Source organism: Mesoplodon densirostris, chromosome 7 (assembly GCF_025265405.1).
Source record: "Mesoplodon densirostris isolate mMesDen1 chromosome 7, mMesDen1 primary haplotype, whole genome shotgun sequence".
Lineage (NCBI taxonomy): Eukaryota > Metazoa > Chordata > Mammalia > Artiodactyla > Ziphiidae > Mesoplodon > Mesoplodon densirostris.
In genome coordinates, this window is record NC_082667.1 from 41,032,931 (window position 1) to 41,050,048 (window position 17,118).

The window sequence follows — 17,118 nt, forward strand, 5'->3', positions numbered from 1 at the left end:
TTACCTATACGTGACCAAGCCCGATGAGCGGCTCCTCCTTCCTGGAACACTTTCTGCACTTGCCTTCCAAGACAACTTATGCTTCCAGTTTTCTTCCCTTCATACCTTTTTAGTCTCTTACTCGCCGCTCTTCAACTCTGCAAGTCCTAAACCGCAGAGCGCACTGGCCCTTCTCTGTCTGCGCTCGCTCCCCAGCCTGGCAGCTTGCAGTGCCGACAGCTGCCACGCTCCTGTCTCCAGCCCAGCTCTCTCCCCAAGCACAGCCTCACGCATCCAGCTGCCTGCTCAGTGTCTCCACCGGGGACAGCTAATCGCGTCTCAGACTTGACCCATCCCATTGTCCCCACACCCCTACGTGGCGCCTCCATTCCTGCACTTCCTTGGGCCATAGAGCCTTTCATCGTTTTATGTTTTCACACTCCACTTCCAATCTGCTGGTGAATCTTGTTGGCTGTCCCCTCAACGTACCCGACCACTTTCCCCCACATCTGCCCCTCCCCGGGACCAAGCCACCATGTACCTCCTGAATAATTCACTCATGTCCTCACCGAGCTCCTGGCCTCAGCCCTTGCCCCCTGCAGTCAGTCGTCCAGCAGTGCTTTTCCTTAGCACAGGCAGAGCCCTCCAGTGGCCCCCGTCTCGTACAGGTCACTTCCTCACCTCCTTTGAGTCTCTGGTCCGGTGTCACTTTCTCATGAAGCCTTCCTTGATTGATTTTTCTAAATTTGCAGCCTCTGTTCCCCCCACCTTTATTTTCTCTAAAACACGTAGCATCATCTGACACATATTCTGTTCATTTGTTGGTTGTCTGTCTCCCACATTCCCTGTAAACTACCCAGCATGTCTCCCGACATATAGTTGATGCTCAAAAAATATTTAAATGCTAGGTAGTTTTATCCCTGTTTTACAGACAGAGTAATTGAAGGTCTAAGGGCCACAGAGCCCAGAAGTGCCAGGATGGGGATTAAAACCCAGACACGAACTTAATTGCTCTGTCTGCTCTTTTTCTTGTGAAAAAGGTCAATAATAGGTAAGATGAAGAGTTACCATGAGGAGGAAATGAACACTGCCCAGGAAAGCACTTTGCAGGAATGTTACTTATCCAATTTATTGAGAACCCTAGCTTTTTATGTCTGTGTTATTCAGCAACCCACCCCAAAGTTCTTTTGTGTTCTCGGGTTCTTATTTAGGAGTAGCTGACACACTGCCACCGCCAAATTACATAGTTTCTTCTTCCTTCACCCTCGGTGAGAGAAGTATGTACACGTGTTTGTGCCTGTCAGCTTCCGTCTGTGGCTCTGATCCTCCCCGCAGGCTGGCCGGTCAGGAGCTCCCCGAGCTCTGAGGCCGGTCGGCAGCGGGGTGCTGGAGCCAGCGTGCGTGGCTGTCACTGCTCATGTCTGTGTTCCCTGGAAGGCGCTTGTCTTATCAGCTGGTGCCTAGCGGGTATCGGGAGTCCCATCCCGCTCAGTTCTCCTGGCAGCCTGCCCACCCCCTGTCCCCGTCTCTGCGGCAGACAGAAGTGAGGTGATCACGGCCCATTACGGCTAAACCCCAGGGACGTACAGTGAAGTGAGCACACTCCGTGAGCCACAGAGCTGCTGTTCTCGGCGCGCAATTTAGGTTTCCCTGAACTCAGGGCAGCTTCCCTGGGCTCCTGGCGTAGAGCATGGAGTGGTGCCGCCCTCCTGATGCTTCATGTTTATAATGACGCAGCCAAGAGAAGAGCTGGTGGAGATCTGCCCCATATACACCCTTCTTATGTGTTGTTTATTCGTTTGTGTTCCTGATTTTGCAGTAGGAGAAAAACGCAGCCATTTTCTCAGTGAGCATCTTACACAGCCTTTTCTGGAGACAGGAGAGCTGTAGGGCTTTGAAAAGGTGGACAGCGTGGAGGATGGGTGGGCAGCCTCTGGCCTCCGTCCCTGGGAGTGGCCATCCAGGCGGGCCGCCACCTGGGCCTGGTGTCTGTCCCCGCATTGACTGTGTGGGGAGGAGCGGGTGCAGCCGACACAGTCTGCAGCCACGTGACGTTGTTGCCTGGATGTGCTGTTCTCAGCGGGCACCCCTGCAAGAGCCTAGGACATCCTGGGGCCCTTCTTTCTGAGCAGCCTGGCCCACCATGAGAGTTCAAGCAACCTGCAGTGTGTCTTTAAGCCCAGGACACCTTCTGGGAGTCGGAGCAAGTAAGGAACAGGCTTTATCCACTGCCGAGTGAGACAAGCACCTGGAGGGCCTGCGCTTCTGCTCACACACCCTCCCTCCTCGTGTCCTCAGCCTCCAGAGTTGATGGGCAGGAACCCGCCATGGACTCTTGACCCTGTGTCCTGTCACTCCATGGGATGGCCCGGCTACCTGGAGGCAGCCGGGTTGGATGGGAGGCAGACAGAGCTGGGTCTGAATCCCAGATGCACTCTGACTTACTACCTGGGCCCTTCCCTTCTCTGAGCCTCAGTTCCCTTGTCTGAAAAATGGGATAAAAGCCGCAGTGTGGTTTGCGTGTTTGTAGAGGGCTTTAGTGCGGTAGCCTGACAGGTAGTGAGCCTTCGGGATGTGATAGCTACTGTTCCTAATTGTGGGCTGACCTGGAGGCACTGTCACTGTGGGGTCATGCAGAGAGGATGGGTGCGCTTTGGAATTAGGTCTGAGTTCAGATCCTCAGTCCATTCATTCACTCAATATTTAATGAGTGATTGTTATGGATTTTATACTAGGGTTGAGACTGTGCTGGTTTCCTAATGGTCTTTGATTTTAGGCAAGTCACCATAGTTTTCTTTTTTTCTTTTTTCATAAATTTATTTATTTTATTTATTTATTTTTGCCTGTGTTGGGTCTTTGTTGCTGCGTGTGGGCTTTCTCTAGTTGCGGCGAGCAGGGGCTACTCTTCGTTGCAGTGCGTGGGCTTCTCATTGCGGTGCCTTCTCTTTTTGCGGCGCACGGGCTCTAGGCACGTGGCCTTCAGTAGTTGTGGCTCACGGGCTCTAGAGCGCAGGCTCAGTAGTTGTGGTGCACGAGCTTCATTGCTCCGTGGCATGTGGAATCTTTCCGGAGCAGGTATCAAACCTGTGTCGCCTGCATTGGCAGGCGGATTCTTAACCACTACGCCACCAGGGAGGTCCCCATACTTTTCTGAATCTCCTCTCCTTCACGTAAAATGGGAGTGAGAATACCAATCTTGTGTTGAGAATGAAATGAGCATTTCTAAGTGGTAGCTAGCTGGTTTATTATCTTCTGCTATAACTTCTCCTCTCCTGTAGAAACTTCTGCTGTAACTCTGTGCTTAGTACGTAAGATGACTGCTTGTCTTCCAGCTTTGGTGTTCGATCCAGAGATGCTTGCTGAGCACCTGTTATGTGAGAGGTGTCCTGCCAGCCTAAGGCCATATTATTACTAGCAAGACACATTTGCTCCCAAAGGAGTGCTGAGTCCAGTGGGGACATCAGGGGCCCAGCCAGTTAGGTGGCGGCCACCGGTCAGTGCTGCAATAAAGGCATAAACCGAGTGCCAAGGCAGCACTGAGGAGAGACTGCTGAAGGCCAGGCACAGGGCTGACCAAGGACGGGCGCCTACACCAGGAGGATGCTGGTGCATGGGGGAGGGCATGCGGCAGAGCTCCTGCACGGGCACGGGCATGGGATGTGAGCGTGTGGGGTGGGCACTCAGGCGTGTTGGTAGCCATGGGTCGTGAGGTATGATGAGGCTGGAGAGATCCATTAGGGCGGGGCTGTGAGGGCCCCGGAGTCTTCACCGTTGTGAGTTGAGGCTGTGATGTGGGAAGCTTATCAGGGGGCTGAACCTGGTGCTTATTGCATGGGGCAGGCACAGCAGTGCCCAGTTAAAGTGCTGTGTGAGCCACTCACGGAATTTGAAGTTTTTGAGTAGCCCACATTAAGACGTTAAAAAAAAAAGAACCGGGTAAAATTAATAATACATTTTATCGAACCCAGTATATCCAAAATGTTATCATTTCTTGTAATTAGTATGGAAGATTTTAATGAGACAGTTTATATTCTTTCTTTTGGTACGGAGTCTTCAAACTCTGGTGTGTATTTCACACTACAGCTCAGTTTGGACCACAGCCACATTTCCAGTGCTAGTAGCCACATGTGACGAGTGGCTGCCATACTGGGCAGTGCAGCATTAGCCTGTCTGGGATACGGGAGCTGGGGGTGGTCGCTGTGATTCTGAACCTTCCCTCAATTGCCCAAGCCAACCTTTTTCTCCTATCAAGCCTCTGGGAAAACCTGCCCAGCAGCAGACTGGTAACTGGTGGTTTTCAGCAGGGAAGAGAGAGAAACTGGGAGGGTTCCATCATCCAGGGGTTATATGGTTCAAATGCCAAAAAAAGGGCAGCATTCCCTGGTACCTCCCTCCGTACGTGCATCTGCACTGGAAAAACCTCCCTGGAAAGGGAGTTACTCTGTACCATTTACTGAGCATCTGGTTTGGCCTGTTAATCAATACCTCAGATAATACTTCAGTCTTTCTCCCCCAATGACTCTACAAAGCAGGTTTTCTTATCCCATTTTACAGAGGAGGAAAGTCAGGACATGAGAGATTAAGTACATTGCCCAGGGTTGTATAACTAGACATGGCAGACCTGAGGCTCAAAGCTGGTTTCAAACCCACATTCTTACCTCTGCTCTTGGCTGTTTCCCTAATAGGTTCTAAGGCTGTCACGTGCATTATGATTTCTAAGTAGGAAGAAATATACATAAGGATTTTAAATAAGCGTGTGTGTGCACCGTATATGTATATATACATATATAGAGAAAAGACTGGAAGGCTCAGCCAAAAAATCATAAAATGATTCTGTCTGAAAGGATGTGTTTCCCCTTCCTCTCTGCCCCCCTCCCACCTGCCCACGCACACTGGGGACCAGTTGGAACATTCCAATGCTGACCAGTTGCCATGGGCTTGTTGGTGGGGGAGGGGCACTGGTGGAACTCCAGTGTTGGTGAAGTTTCCGTTCCCTTGGTTAGGGGAGCCAGAGGCAGAGGGTGGCCAGGTGGCAGTCATGGTCAGGTTGTGAAGCTGGGACTTGGCTAGTGGCTTCTCTGTCCTGCCTGGGCTGCTTGCTGGGAAAGAGCCAGACTGCATCTTATGAGCTTCATCTCTGATTTCCTCTCTGCAAGGGGCTGGTGAGCAGTGACGTGGCCCCAAAGTGGGTAAAGGGCCGGGAAGGTATGTGGGGAAGGCACCGGAGGATGGTGACTCTTCGGGCTTCGGGGTCAGTCAGGCTTTTGACTCTGCCACCCCTAATTTTGTGACAGTGGCAAGGCTTTGGACTCCTCATTTGTAAGACTTGGAGTAATCATTTTAGCCAGGGCTCCTTCATTGGAAGGTACAGAGCCCAACTGGAGCCAGCTCAAGTTCAAAGAGATGTCTGTCCTAAGATTCAGAAACAGGTCAGCATAACTCAGGAGCCTGTACAGAGCTGGGCCTCGCAGGGGCTGTGCTGGAAGGATAAGAGCAGAGTCCCCAGTGTCCAGCTCTCAGGGTGCTCCCCTCGGCTCCCGTCTTCTCTCCCCAGCTTGGCTTCCAATGTTGTCTTCCGCACGTGGCATCAGATGGCTTCCCCGGTGCCCCCATCTGCAGGATTTTCCAGCTTGTGTGCCTTCATGTTTCTTAGTTTAGATTTCTGAAATAGGGGCTGACTGGCCCACTCCACTGAAGTTCCTCCGGTCAGTTCTCCAAGTCGCCAGATCCAGTGGCTGCTGCTTTATCTTCACTTTGTCTCGGTGGTGTTTTGAAGCAGTGCTCTTCTTGACTCTTGGTCCCTGGGACTCCACACTTCTTTTCTCTTCTTCACTTGCGTCTTCTCCACAGGCTCCTTTGCTTGCCCTTCCCCTCCTGTTCTCCGACTGTCAGATGCTCAGGGCTCGGGCCTGGCCCTCTTCTCCATCTACCTTGTCCTTGGCAAGCTCACCTCATCAATGGCTGATGACTTCCAAATATAGATCTTCAGCTCAGACCGAGCTCTTGACTCATGTCCTCAACCGCCTCCTTGATATTTCCATGGTGATGTCTAATAGGCGCATCCTCACACGTGGATAGATGTGAAGAGAGCACTTAATGTCCTTTCTCAAATCCATCCCCCGTTCCTGCCATTCTCCCTTCACCTCATAAGGCCGGATCACCATGCAGCCAGATGCTGAAGCTCCAAACCTTAGGTCCACCCGTTATTCTCTTTCCCTCACGCACCATGTCTAATCTGCCGTTAGGTACTCCCCACATAAAAGCCCACTCCATCCTCCTCTCCATCACCACGGGCCCTCCCCACCAAGTCGGAGCCACCCCTGGCCCTTCCTGCCCTGCTCTAAGGGCCTCCCTTTTCATTCCCCTGTACCCCAGTCTCCACAGACCGGCTGGAGGGGCTTTTTTAAACTTGCACCTCCCCGTGGGAAGCCCTTCAGTGCCTCGTGCCGCTTTCGGAGTGAAACCCGACTCCTCACCATGGCCCGCCAGCCTATGGATGGCCTGGCCTCGGTGCCCTCTGCAGTTCCCCTCCTGTCACCCTTCTGGTTCCTTCTGCTCCCTCTCCCTGCGGCTCTTCCCCAGCCTTTGTCCTGCTGGGCCCTTTTCCCTCCCCTCAGCTGTCATCTCAGTGGTGTTTTCCCTCCCTCCTCACCACTCTCTCTTCAGCCCCAGGGAGAGTGCCGGGCTGCGGTTTGAGGCCCACAGCACAGGTGAGTGAGATCTGGGAGGCCACCCACTGGAGCCTGACCGAGATCCCAGACTTCAGGCTGGCATGTTTGTCCTTTAAATCCTGACCAGACCGGCACTGTCCCCAGTGACGAGGCCTTTTTTTATGCCTTGGAGAACTTCTGAATGCATCTTACAGATGTCAAGAGCTGGTCATCACAGGGGCTGCTGCCTATGCACGTCCACCACACCTCTGTGGGAGGATGCAGCCAGCAGCCGAAGGAGTGGGGCTGGGGCCCTTGTTAACTCTGGGCCTCTGGTGCTACCTGCCTGCAGCCAGTCCTCTGTGGGGGGGCCCTGTGATGGGCCACAGCAGGGTCCTCCTCTTTTCACAGGCCATTAGGTCCACAGGGAAATGGCTACAAATCAGAGTGCTGCCAATGGCCTGTCTCTTTTTTTTTGCTGTACGCGGGCCTCTCACTGCTGTGGCCTCTCCCATTGCAGACGCGCAGGCTCAGCGGCCATGGCCCACGGGCCCAGCCGCTCCGCGGCATGTGGGATCCTCCCGGACCGGGGCACGAACCCGCGTCCCCCGCATCAGCAGGTGGACTCCCAACCACTGCGCCACCAGGGAAGCCCCTGGCCTGTCTCTTTTTAGACAATTTCGTGAAGCTGTGTCAGGGAGAGAACAGACCATGGCTCATAGCTTTGGACAAGGGATGCCATCCACTGCTCTGTTAGATACTGTTTACAGACCAGCTGACTGTGTGCAAGACGTTTCTCCTCTTGCCCCTTGGTCTCCTCATCTCTGCGCGGGGGTAACGAGCCTGCCCGTCTCCCCGCAGGCTGTCTGTTGGGTGGGCTTCAGGAGCGTCAGCTAACGTGGATCCGGTGCCCTCTCCGTGCCAGGTGCCGTATTACCCGGATTCTTGTCTCATCCTCACCATGGTCCTGCGGGCGGGGCACTGCCATTATACCACTTCCCAGGGGGCGCTGAGGCTGGTGAGCTCCGTGAGGTCTGACCAGGGCCCCGGAGCGGGCAAGCGGTGGGGTGGGGAGGAAGCGGCTGCCTCCGGCTGGCCGGCCTGTCCTGCGGGGTGTGGGCGGGCCGAGCACCATGAGGAGTGTTTTCTTTTCAAATCCTCAGCCACTCCTTCCGAGAGAAGTTGTCCTCATTGTTCAGATGATGACATTGAGGCCTCCTGAGGCCCAAAGCCGTTCAGCCAAGACATTGTATGTCCTTAGTTTGAACCCAGGTCTGCCTGCAAGTTCTCTGAAAGATTTGAAAAGGAGAATTTGTAAAGCCAGGGGTTCCTACACCTGTCAGGTCTTAAGGAAGTTAAGAGTGGCTATTTTCAAAAGCCTGATGGAGGGTGTAAATTTGCCTAAATGGGGCTCTCCAGAACTTTAATATTTGCTTTTGGCTGGCATCATGTCATTGCAGTGCAATAATTTCAGCCCTCTTGCACCAGGAGAAACTCCGCCTGATTATGGATAATAGGAAAAAAATGCCGGGGTCCAATCGGGGATGAGAGGAGTGGTGAGATTAGGATCCCTCTACCAACAGGGAGATTCACACGAGACTTTTCCCGCCTCGGAACCCACATTCCGCGTCCTGCCTGCCACTTGACACCTTCACTTAGGTGTAAATGTCATCTTCCTCATCAGGGTGGTGACAGGCCACTCACTGTCCTGGGGCAAAACTGGGTACACAGTATCATGATACAGAAGTCTCTCTGTTAGGGGAATGTTGGGGTACACTGCTCGTCTGCCTCAGAGAGCGCCTCTCTACCAGTCCCCCAGGATGTTTTATGAAGGACATTTGTCTTTTTTATTTCCCTGACCAGTAGCCAACCCCCCACTCCTTCACTGTGTTTAGAAACACTCCCCCTGCTTATAGAGGTTGGAAGGCTAGGCTGCGGGTATATTGGGTCTCAGCTTGGCTGGTCACATGCACCTGGTGACACAGAGAAGCCAGGGCCCTGGAGAATTCATCTTGAAGGCAGTGACAGCAGCTCCGTCTGGTTTCCAGGGGCAGTAGTGGTGGCCTCAGTGCCCCCTGCTCCAGCGGCAGTGTCCAGGTGATGATACAGCCTGAGGCCTCCTCCAGGCTCGCGGTGTGAGTGGGGCTCAGGTGATGGCTACACAGCTCCTTGCCCTGCTTATTTCCTGAGCCAGGTCCTCTTTTCTGGGGATCCTATGAGGTGCCAAAGGCCTCTGTGTAAACTCCATCTCAACTTGAATCAGCCAAGGTCTGTTTCTGTTGCGTAAAGCTCAGAATCGGACTCATATGGAGCTGTTGCTCTGTAGTTACCCACGGCCTTTGATTCATCCCCCAGGCCCCTGACAGCACCGCTTCACCACCTGAGCACCTCCATGGGGCACAGAATTTACGAGATCCTAGGTTGAGTGGGTGGCTGGACTGAAGGCTCAGCTGGTCTCTCTTTATCGTCTGTCTGACCCAGCTCTCGACTCCGCTTGCAACCCGGGGTGCACCCCTAGACCGTGGGCTCTGAGAGCACAGTCCCGAGTGTTCCACCACTTCCTCCACTCCTCGAGCAGAGCCTGGCACATAGGAGGTGCTCAGGAAGGTTTGGGTGGATGGGTAAAGGATCAAATGGAGATCAGAGAAGTCGGTGCCTCTGGGCTCTCTTCGGCCCCAGTGAGGCTGCCGTGGCCTGCAGTCGGCCCTGGGCTCGGGCAGGAAGGGAGCCACGGTCCTGGCATCTGCAGGCTGCCGGCGGCTCAGCGCTGGAGGCTAGCTGGGGAGATGGTGGGATTTAGAACAGTGAAGTAAGTAGGTGCAGCCTTGGAAGGGAGAAGGGTGCCCCCCTTTCCGCTGAGTGGAGGCAGCATAGTTAGTGCTTCCCAGTCCCTTCGTGTCTTGTTCATCTGGTGCCCAGCGCCTGGCCAGCTGCCCCTGGAGCTGAGAGGCCCTGTCTCAGTGTGCCGGTTACCTGTGCACAGCACACCTGCAGAAGCGCTGACGGTGACAGAGCCCCAGGAACATCCTGCTTATGTCCACCACCCACCACTCAGAGGAGCTACAAGACCTCTTCTGTCCTTAGTCCCTGGGCTGCTAAGTTGCAGATACTCTTCCTGGGTTAGCGTTTGCCTTTGACTTTGCGATTCCTTTTCCTTTCACTCCGTTCATTCTTTTTGTAATAGTGTTTATTTATTTTTACTTGTTGACAGTTTGCTTTATTTATTTATTTATGTATTTATGGCTGTGTTGGGTCTTCGTTTCTGTGCGAGGGCTTTCTCTAGTTGTGGCGAGCGGGGGCCGCTCTTCATCGCGGTGCGCGGGCCTCTCACTATCGCGGCCTCTCTTGTTGCGGAGCACAGGCTCCAGACGCGCAGGCTCAGTAGTTGTGGCTCACGGGCCTAGTTGCTCCACGGCACGTGGGATCTTCCCGGACCGGGGCACGAACCCATGTCCCCTGCATCGGCAGGCGGACTCTCAACCACTGCGCCACGAGGCAAGCCCTCCGTACATTCTTGATCATGATTCTCTCTACAGGAGATTCTGCACCTTGACCAGAGGAGCGTGATCCTTCCTTCAAACCCCTCTCCAGACGCACCCTCCTAGCATCCCCTAGGAAAGATGCGGCAGCTCAAGGGGAAGCCCAAGAAGGAGACGTCCAAGGACAAGAAGGAGCGGAAGCAGGCCATGCAGGAGGCCCGGCGGCAGGTCACCACGGTGGTGCTGCCCACGCTGGCTGCGGTCGTGCTGCTGATCGTGGTGTTCGTGTACGTGGCCACGCGCCCCGCCATCACCGAGTGAGGGAGCTGCCCCCAGAGAGGAGGCGCGGGAGAGGAGAGCAGAAGAAGAATGGCTTTCATCTGCAGAGATTCTCTTGATGCTGAGCTCTGAGCCAGAGTACCCTGTCTTCTCTGGTCTGTGACTTGATTAAAGTTTCTCCACTTATCTTGGGAGGGAATAGGGAACGCTTTATCAGTGAATGTGCCACACACCTTATGGTCCACTTCATGTGCCTTTCAGACTTCAAAGCTGCGTGTGTGTGTGTGTGTGTGTGTTTCTCGCCTACAATCGATACGTAGCTCCACCTGGTGAGAGGAGGAACCTCTGGGTCATGGATCAGTTGGAATCAGTGCTCACCCCGTCCCCTTTGCTTTGAACATGACTCTTTCCTACACGTGTTCATGATTTCCAAAGGGACTGTATTTCTTCTCTGTGCTTCATGTGATTTGAAATATGTCGACTCAAAAGTGAAATATTTATTTTTTGAATAAAGGAGATAATAGCCTGAAACTGGATGTTGATCTTGTTTGGCCAGGAGGTGGCCTTGCTCTCCCGGGGGCACAGGAACGTGCTGTCTGTGCGGGTCCCCTGGCTGGGAAGTGTGTCCCTCTCGCCCCCAGTCCTCTGGGCTTTCTCCGTCTCCCCCTTCACTGCCTACTGTGAATCGCTTCCGGTAAAATTGTGTTTTTTAACTGGCTCATTTTAAGATTGAGAGACTCTTGAGAGGGCCAGAAAGGATGCATAAATGGGTCTGTTTCAGCAAAAATAAGAGTTCTAATTGGAATGAGACCACAACTGCTTTTGACATCAGTTGGCAAACAGCAGCAACACAGACGTGGTCCTGGAGGTAAAGGTCAGGCTTGGTTCTGTTCCTGCGGAAAGGGTACAAATTGTCAACAGTCCAGCTGAGTTTTGGATGCAAATTGGCTGCGCTGGAAGGGTTGCTTCGTTGTATTTTATGGCATCGTTAGCCGTCCAGGTGGCTGGTGGAGTGGACCCCTTTTGGAAGTCAGATTCATGGTAACTGCTCTGAGGGTGTCTGCTCCTCTGTCACTGCTGATTAGGGGGAGATCTGTGGGGAGACAAGTGCTTGTCTAACCTCGGTGGCTGCATGACTCGCTCACTGATTGCACAGGCGTGTTCTGGGGGCATGGAGCGTCTTGGAGTGAGTCTCTAAGAAGACGAAGCAGCTGCTGGAAGGAAGGGCTCCAGCTGAAGCTCGGATGCTGGGCTGGGCGGGGCCGACGGAGCTCCGCGGGCCTCCGAGGGAGACCCCGTGCTGCCTCATGCTCAATCCAGGGCCTGTGGCCCTGGAAGGAGATTCGCTGAAACATTTATCAAATGCAGAGCCTGCTAGCGTCAAGTTCCTCCTAGGTTTCCGTTTTCCTCGCCCTTATTTGGTTCTCCGAGGAGCCTTAGAGCTTGTTGGTCTGATTAAGCCTGGAGCCTGCTGCCCCCAGGACGGCTCATTGCGGTGAAGGAGGGGGCGGGGCTTCTGCACCATCCCTGCTCTTCACGATGGCCACTTAGCCACGAAATGCAGAGCTCCGCCCCCTCCCTCCCCAAGCACAGCCTGTGTGAGGACAGCCTGTCCGCTCCAGAAGGAAGAGCCCAGGCTGTGCTGGGTCGTGGCCTCATCTGTGTTCAGTTTCCAGCCTACCCCTCAGAGCTGTGGATTTCCCAAACCCCCGGAGCTCAGTTTCCCCATCTGTAATAGGCAGTCCAGGCACTTTTAGAGAAGTGGGCCTCTAAGGGAAACAAGGCTTTTAGAGCCAACCTGACTTTTTATGCAGGTTTTGCTGCCACAACCCCTCTCAGGACACTTCCTCCTGTGAAAATGGAGGCTGTCTTGCCTCATAGGATTGTTGGGAGGAATCAGTTGAAATAATACGTTTGTGATGCCAAGTCTAGCACCTGGAATGTAGTAGTTACTCTGTAGTAGTTTCTAGCATTTGACATATATACATGTCATATAGGTAATGTATACGTGCACTATTTTCCAGGTATTAACTCATTTATTTCTCATATAGCCCTAGGAGTAGGTACTATTAGTGCTCAGTTTTACCGCTGAGGAAACTGAGGTGGGCCAAAGGACTTGTTGATGTCCTACAGCTAGTCAGCGGAGGAACCCAGGTTTGTTTATTTTAATGCTTTTGTTATGGGAAGTTTCGCACATACACAAAAATAGAACAGTAATACAATATACCTCACGTACACCTCGACCAGCTTCAGCAAACCGCAACACATGGCCACTCTTGCTCACCCATCTCCACTGCCCCTCACACCCAGACACCTTCCTGTGCACATGCACACCGGATTATTCTGCAGCAGAACAGGAGATGGGATTTAAACCCGGGCAGTCTGGCTCCAGAGTCCATGCTCTTCATTATGAAGGCCTGTTACCTCTTAATAAAACACTAATTTCCCCCTCTCCACTCCCCCAGCCTAAAGTAAGCTTTCCTGCCCAGGTGTGTGAACAGCCCTCACTTGCCCACAGCTGCCGTGAACAACCTTAGACGCCATCTTTGGACCAACAGGCCGTGATTTAGCTTTACCCACTGAGTGTCTGACACCCTGCTCAATCTCTCACCCTGTAGCAATCAAGGAGAAATACCTGTTTCGTGGGCTCCTTGTGAAAGCATCTCAGTATTCGTGCTTAGGACATTTCGGGTGTGATGTGAAAAGAGCCTGAGGTTTGGGAAGCAAAGACATGTGTGAATCCTCACCCCACCACTTTCTAACCAGATGAGCTCAGTCAGGTCCCATGACCTGAGCTGTAGTGGCCCCACATCTGTCAGGTAAGGTTCATTTTAACTATGTAGAGGATGTTGGGAGGATAAATGGAAATAAAAAAGGGGCGTGACATTGTTCCTAGGACATTGTAGATGCTCAATAAATAGCCATTCCCTGTTTGTCAGTGCGTTCAAACCTCACAGGACGTGCATGAAGGAAGGCCAGCTTCCCAGGGCATCACTTGCCAGACTGACACAAGACCTCACACTGGATGATAGATCCTGAGGTGCTTCTGGCCCTTATGTTCTCCCACTGTCTTTCTCTTTGTTGTCCATCGGGAAGCCTGGTGGAGTTGCACTGGATTTTCAGGTGAAGGCAATTACCAGGAAGGCTTGGTGAAAGCAGGCTGAAGATGGACTTCTGAAAGTTAACACAACTTTGATGTGAGCCCCCTCCTGGCAGGAACGAGGTGCCAATTTATTGTGGACTTGCTGGGTGGAATTGAACAATTCTCAGGGTAAATGCTACTCTCATGTGGAGGCACTGGGTAATGATTTGAGACACCAGCTTCCAAATTATGCTCAGTTATTCAATGGCTTCAAGGCAAAACCGAGTGATTTATTAGGAGTTTCACAGAAAGTCATGCTGGGGTTCTGCAGCAGGATCTGGGGCTCTTGGCTTTCGGAGTCCTCATTTCAAAGCCTAACATTTCTCGAAGAGCAAATTCCAAAAGAGGAATCAGATTAGAAACAGGAATAGAAACCATTGTCATTGGTTTGAAAGGCGTCACTTGTTGTCTTTTAAGAAAATCATACCGGGCCTCCCTGGTGGCGCAGTGGTTAAGAGTCCGCCTGCCGATGCAGGGGATATGGGTTCGTGCCCCGGTCTGGGAGGATCCCATATGCCGCGGAGCGGCTGGGCCCGTGAGCCATGGCCGCTGGGCCTGCGCATCCGGAGCCTGTGCTCCGCAACGGGAGAGGCCACACAACAGTGAGAGGCCCGCATACCGCAAAAAGAAAAAAAAAAAAAAAGAAAATCATACCAAGATGTATTTGTGTGTCTGCTGGTTCTAAAGCCACCAGCTTTAATTCCTTCTCAGTCGGTTCAAAGACAGAGCAGCACACGCCCGTCTTTCCTTCCTGCATCCTTCATGAGGTAACAGGAAGGAAACCTGTAGCCAGACTCATCTGTAAATTGGAGATGGTTTTTAACACCTGCCTCAGGTTTGTTTAGGAAGATTAAAGAGATGATTGTCTTTCCCTTTTCCCCAAAAGGATCTTACATCATTATTTACTTGCTAGAGGTAGAAAAAGAAGGAAGTCAGTTATGGCTCTTGGATTTCGTTTTGGAAGTCTGCCATCACATATATGTGTGTGTATGTATTTGTGTGTGTGCATATACATGAATATATTTATCTTTTATAGCTCTGTGTTGAAAATGCCCCACATGCTCTGTCGCCTGAAGATGTCTGCCTTACTTTGAATGCAATTTCTTCTTCGGGAACCACCTTTAATTCTGTGTTCTCTACAACAGCGGTCCCCAACCTTTTTGGCACCAGGGACTGGTTTCGTGGAAGACAATTTTTCCGTGGACTGGGGGTGGGGGGATGGTTCAGGCGGTAATGGGAGCAATGGGGAGCGGCTGTAAATTCAGATGAAGCTTCGCTCGCTCACTGCTCACCTCCTGCTTGTGTGGCCTGGTTCCTAACAGGCCGCGGACCGGTAGTGGTCTGAGGCCCGGGGGTTGAGGACCACTGCTCGACAATATTTGCCACGGACTTGCTTAAGCATTAAAAGTCAGATATAGAATCTTTGGATCAAGGAGATATATGAGTACCTTCCTCAACCCTTCCAGAACATCTGTACTAGGATTGGGTAGGGGCTTGCACATCCTCGGAGGCCTGTCCCACCTGCCCCCGTGCTTCAAGGATCAGGGAAGAGCAGTTGTGCACATACATTCTGCCTCACCCACTGTGTCAGGCTTAATTTTTCCTTATGAGTCTGTGTCATGCAGTCGCCAGGCTGTCCTCTTCTGTTCTGAGTATTTTCTCATTACTCTACAAGGCAAATGTTTCTGACTTCAGAGTATGTCAGTTGGGTCATCTGTATTATCTTCCCACCTGCCAGTTCTGTGGAAAGGAGCGTCTTTTCAAAAAGCTTTTAATCTCTTGAGCTGTTGAGTAATAACTTCAGGAAGCTAGACCAGAGTGAGCTTTGGGTGCTCAGTGATGCCACGGTTAAGGGTCTCCTCCTTTTGTTCACTTCCTCATCCTTGCATGAAGGTTGTCTCTTTGAACCCTCCCAGGAAGGAAACTTCTCCAACCTGTGACTGTTCCTTTTCCAGTTGAAACAAAGCACAGCTGGCCACACGGATCACAGCCACTCTTTCAGAAAGGACAGTGAACTTTTTGGGATAAGGCCCAACTCCCAAGGCATCAACTCGTTTGGATTGGAATAAATTAGGAAAGCCCACGATGAACTCCTCCTGCAAGGCCCTCCACCTGGAGTTACTTCTGCCTCTTACTGCATTACTGGTTCATTGAACGTCTTCCATTTAGTTCATCCACCCACATTCTCCAGAGACACTGAAATTCCCCACCTCACACAATCCTCCCAGGTTGGGTTTTAAAAGATGTAGCAATATCTACAAAAGGTATATTTAAAGCGAAAGTATACTAAAGATTAAAAATTTAAAAGATGGAAAAAATATATGCCAGGCAGATTGAACAAAAGCCATGGCAGCAATTTTAACATTAGCAAAACAATTATAAGATGAATATGCCATAAGGGGCAAAGGATGTCATATATTAGTAGTAACAAATGATATTTTATCATGGATATGTATGTTGCTAACAATATAGCCTCAAAATATATAAAGCAAGTGACTCTCAACAGACTAGAAAGACATTAACAGTTTTAGTTGAAGATTTTAAGATATACCTTGCAGAAATGGATAGATCAAAAGCTGAAAAGAGCAAAGATATAGATTTGAATTAGAAAATTAATGAACTGGATCTAGTAGATAAATATAGATCTTTTCACTCAAGAGAGAATAAAGATTTTTTAAGAGCACACATGATACAGAAATAAAAACTAGCTTAAACATTTTCAAATTTGATGAAAAATACAAACCCATAGATTCAAGATGTATAACAATTTCAAGTAAGATTAAACACAAAGAAAATGACACTTAGGCACCTCAAGGTCAAATTGCTGAAAACCAAAAATAAATTGTACTGGGGTAGAAATCAGAGAGGCCTCAAACTTCTCTCTTTTAGCATTTGGCACTAGAAAAGCCATGCTGACAAAATTCTTAGAAGGAAAAAGCCCAACCCCAAACCTTTTTTGTAATTTTCCTTTGTATATTGTTAATTTAACAAATATTTATAGTGCAGCTATGTGCCAGCTACTGTTCTTGGCATTGGAGATACATCAGTGAGCAAAACAGACACACATTCCTGCCTGTGTAGTGTATACTCTAGTGAGGGAATATGTCAGATTGCCACTTATGTTTGAGTGTAATACATCGACGTTTATAAACATGGGAAAATTAAGGACTGTATTTCTTATGAGCATTTTATGAAAAAACTACAAGAGGATAAGCTCCAAACATGTGGTAAAGGAGAAATCACAGCAAAGGAATTTGCTATAGGATGAAGACAGGATCCACGGTGGAAGTTACAGTTACAAAAGTTGGAAGTAAGGGGAGAAGGTAAGAGGTGGCATAAGTATTCTGATTTCGTACGCTTTTATTATTGGGAGTAAAGAAGTTCATAATATACTTTATCAATTTATTTATTTATTTTTGTCTGCATTGTTTCTTCATTGCTGCACGTGGGCTTTCTCTAGTTGCAGCGAGCGGGAGTGTGCAGGCTTCTCATTGCGGTGGCTTCTCGTTGTGGAACACAGGCTCTAGGTGTGTGGGCTTCAGTAGTTGTGGCACACAAGCTCAGTAGTTGTGGCTCGCGGGCTCTAGAG

The 17,118-nt window shown here is 51.0% G+C and overlaps 1 protein-coding gene across 1 annotated transcript in view; it reads left to right on the plus strand.

Moving 5' to 3' along the window:
• The window catches only part of SMCO4 (single-pass membrane protein with coiled-coil domains 4), a 72,324-nt gene extending 61,406 nt beyond the window's left edge, over window positions 1–10,918 (plus strand). The window contains exon 3 of the mRNA XM_060104677.1: window positions 10,166–10,918. Coding sequence (XP_059960660.1) covers window positions 10,250–10,429 — 180 coding nt within the window. The 5' untranslated portion in view covers window positions 10,166–10,249 and the 3' untranslated portion in view covers window positions 10,430–10,918. The remainder of the gene's footprint in view (window positions 1–10,165) is intronic.
• Window positions 10,919–17,118: the final 6,200 nt, after the last annotated feature.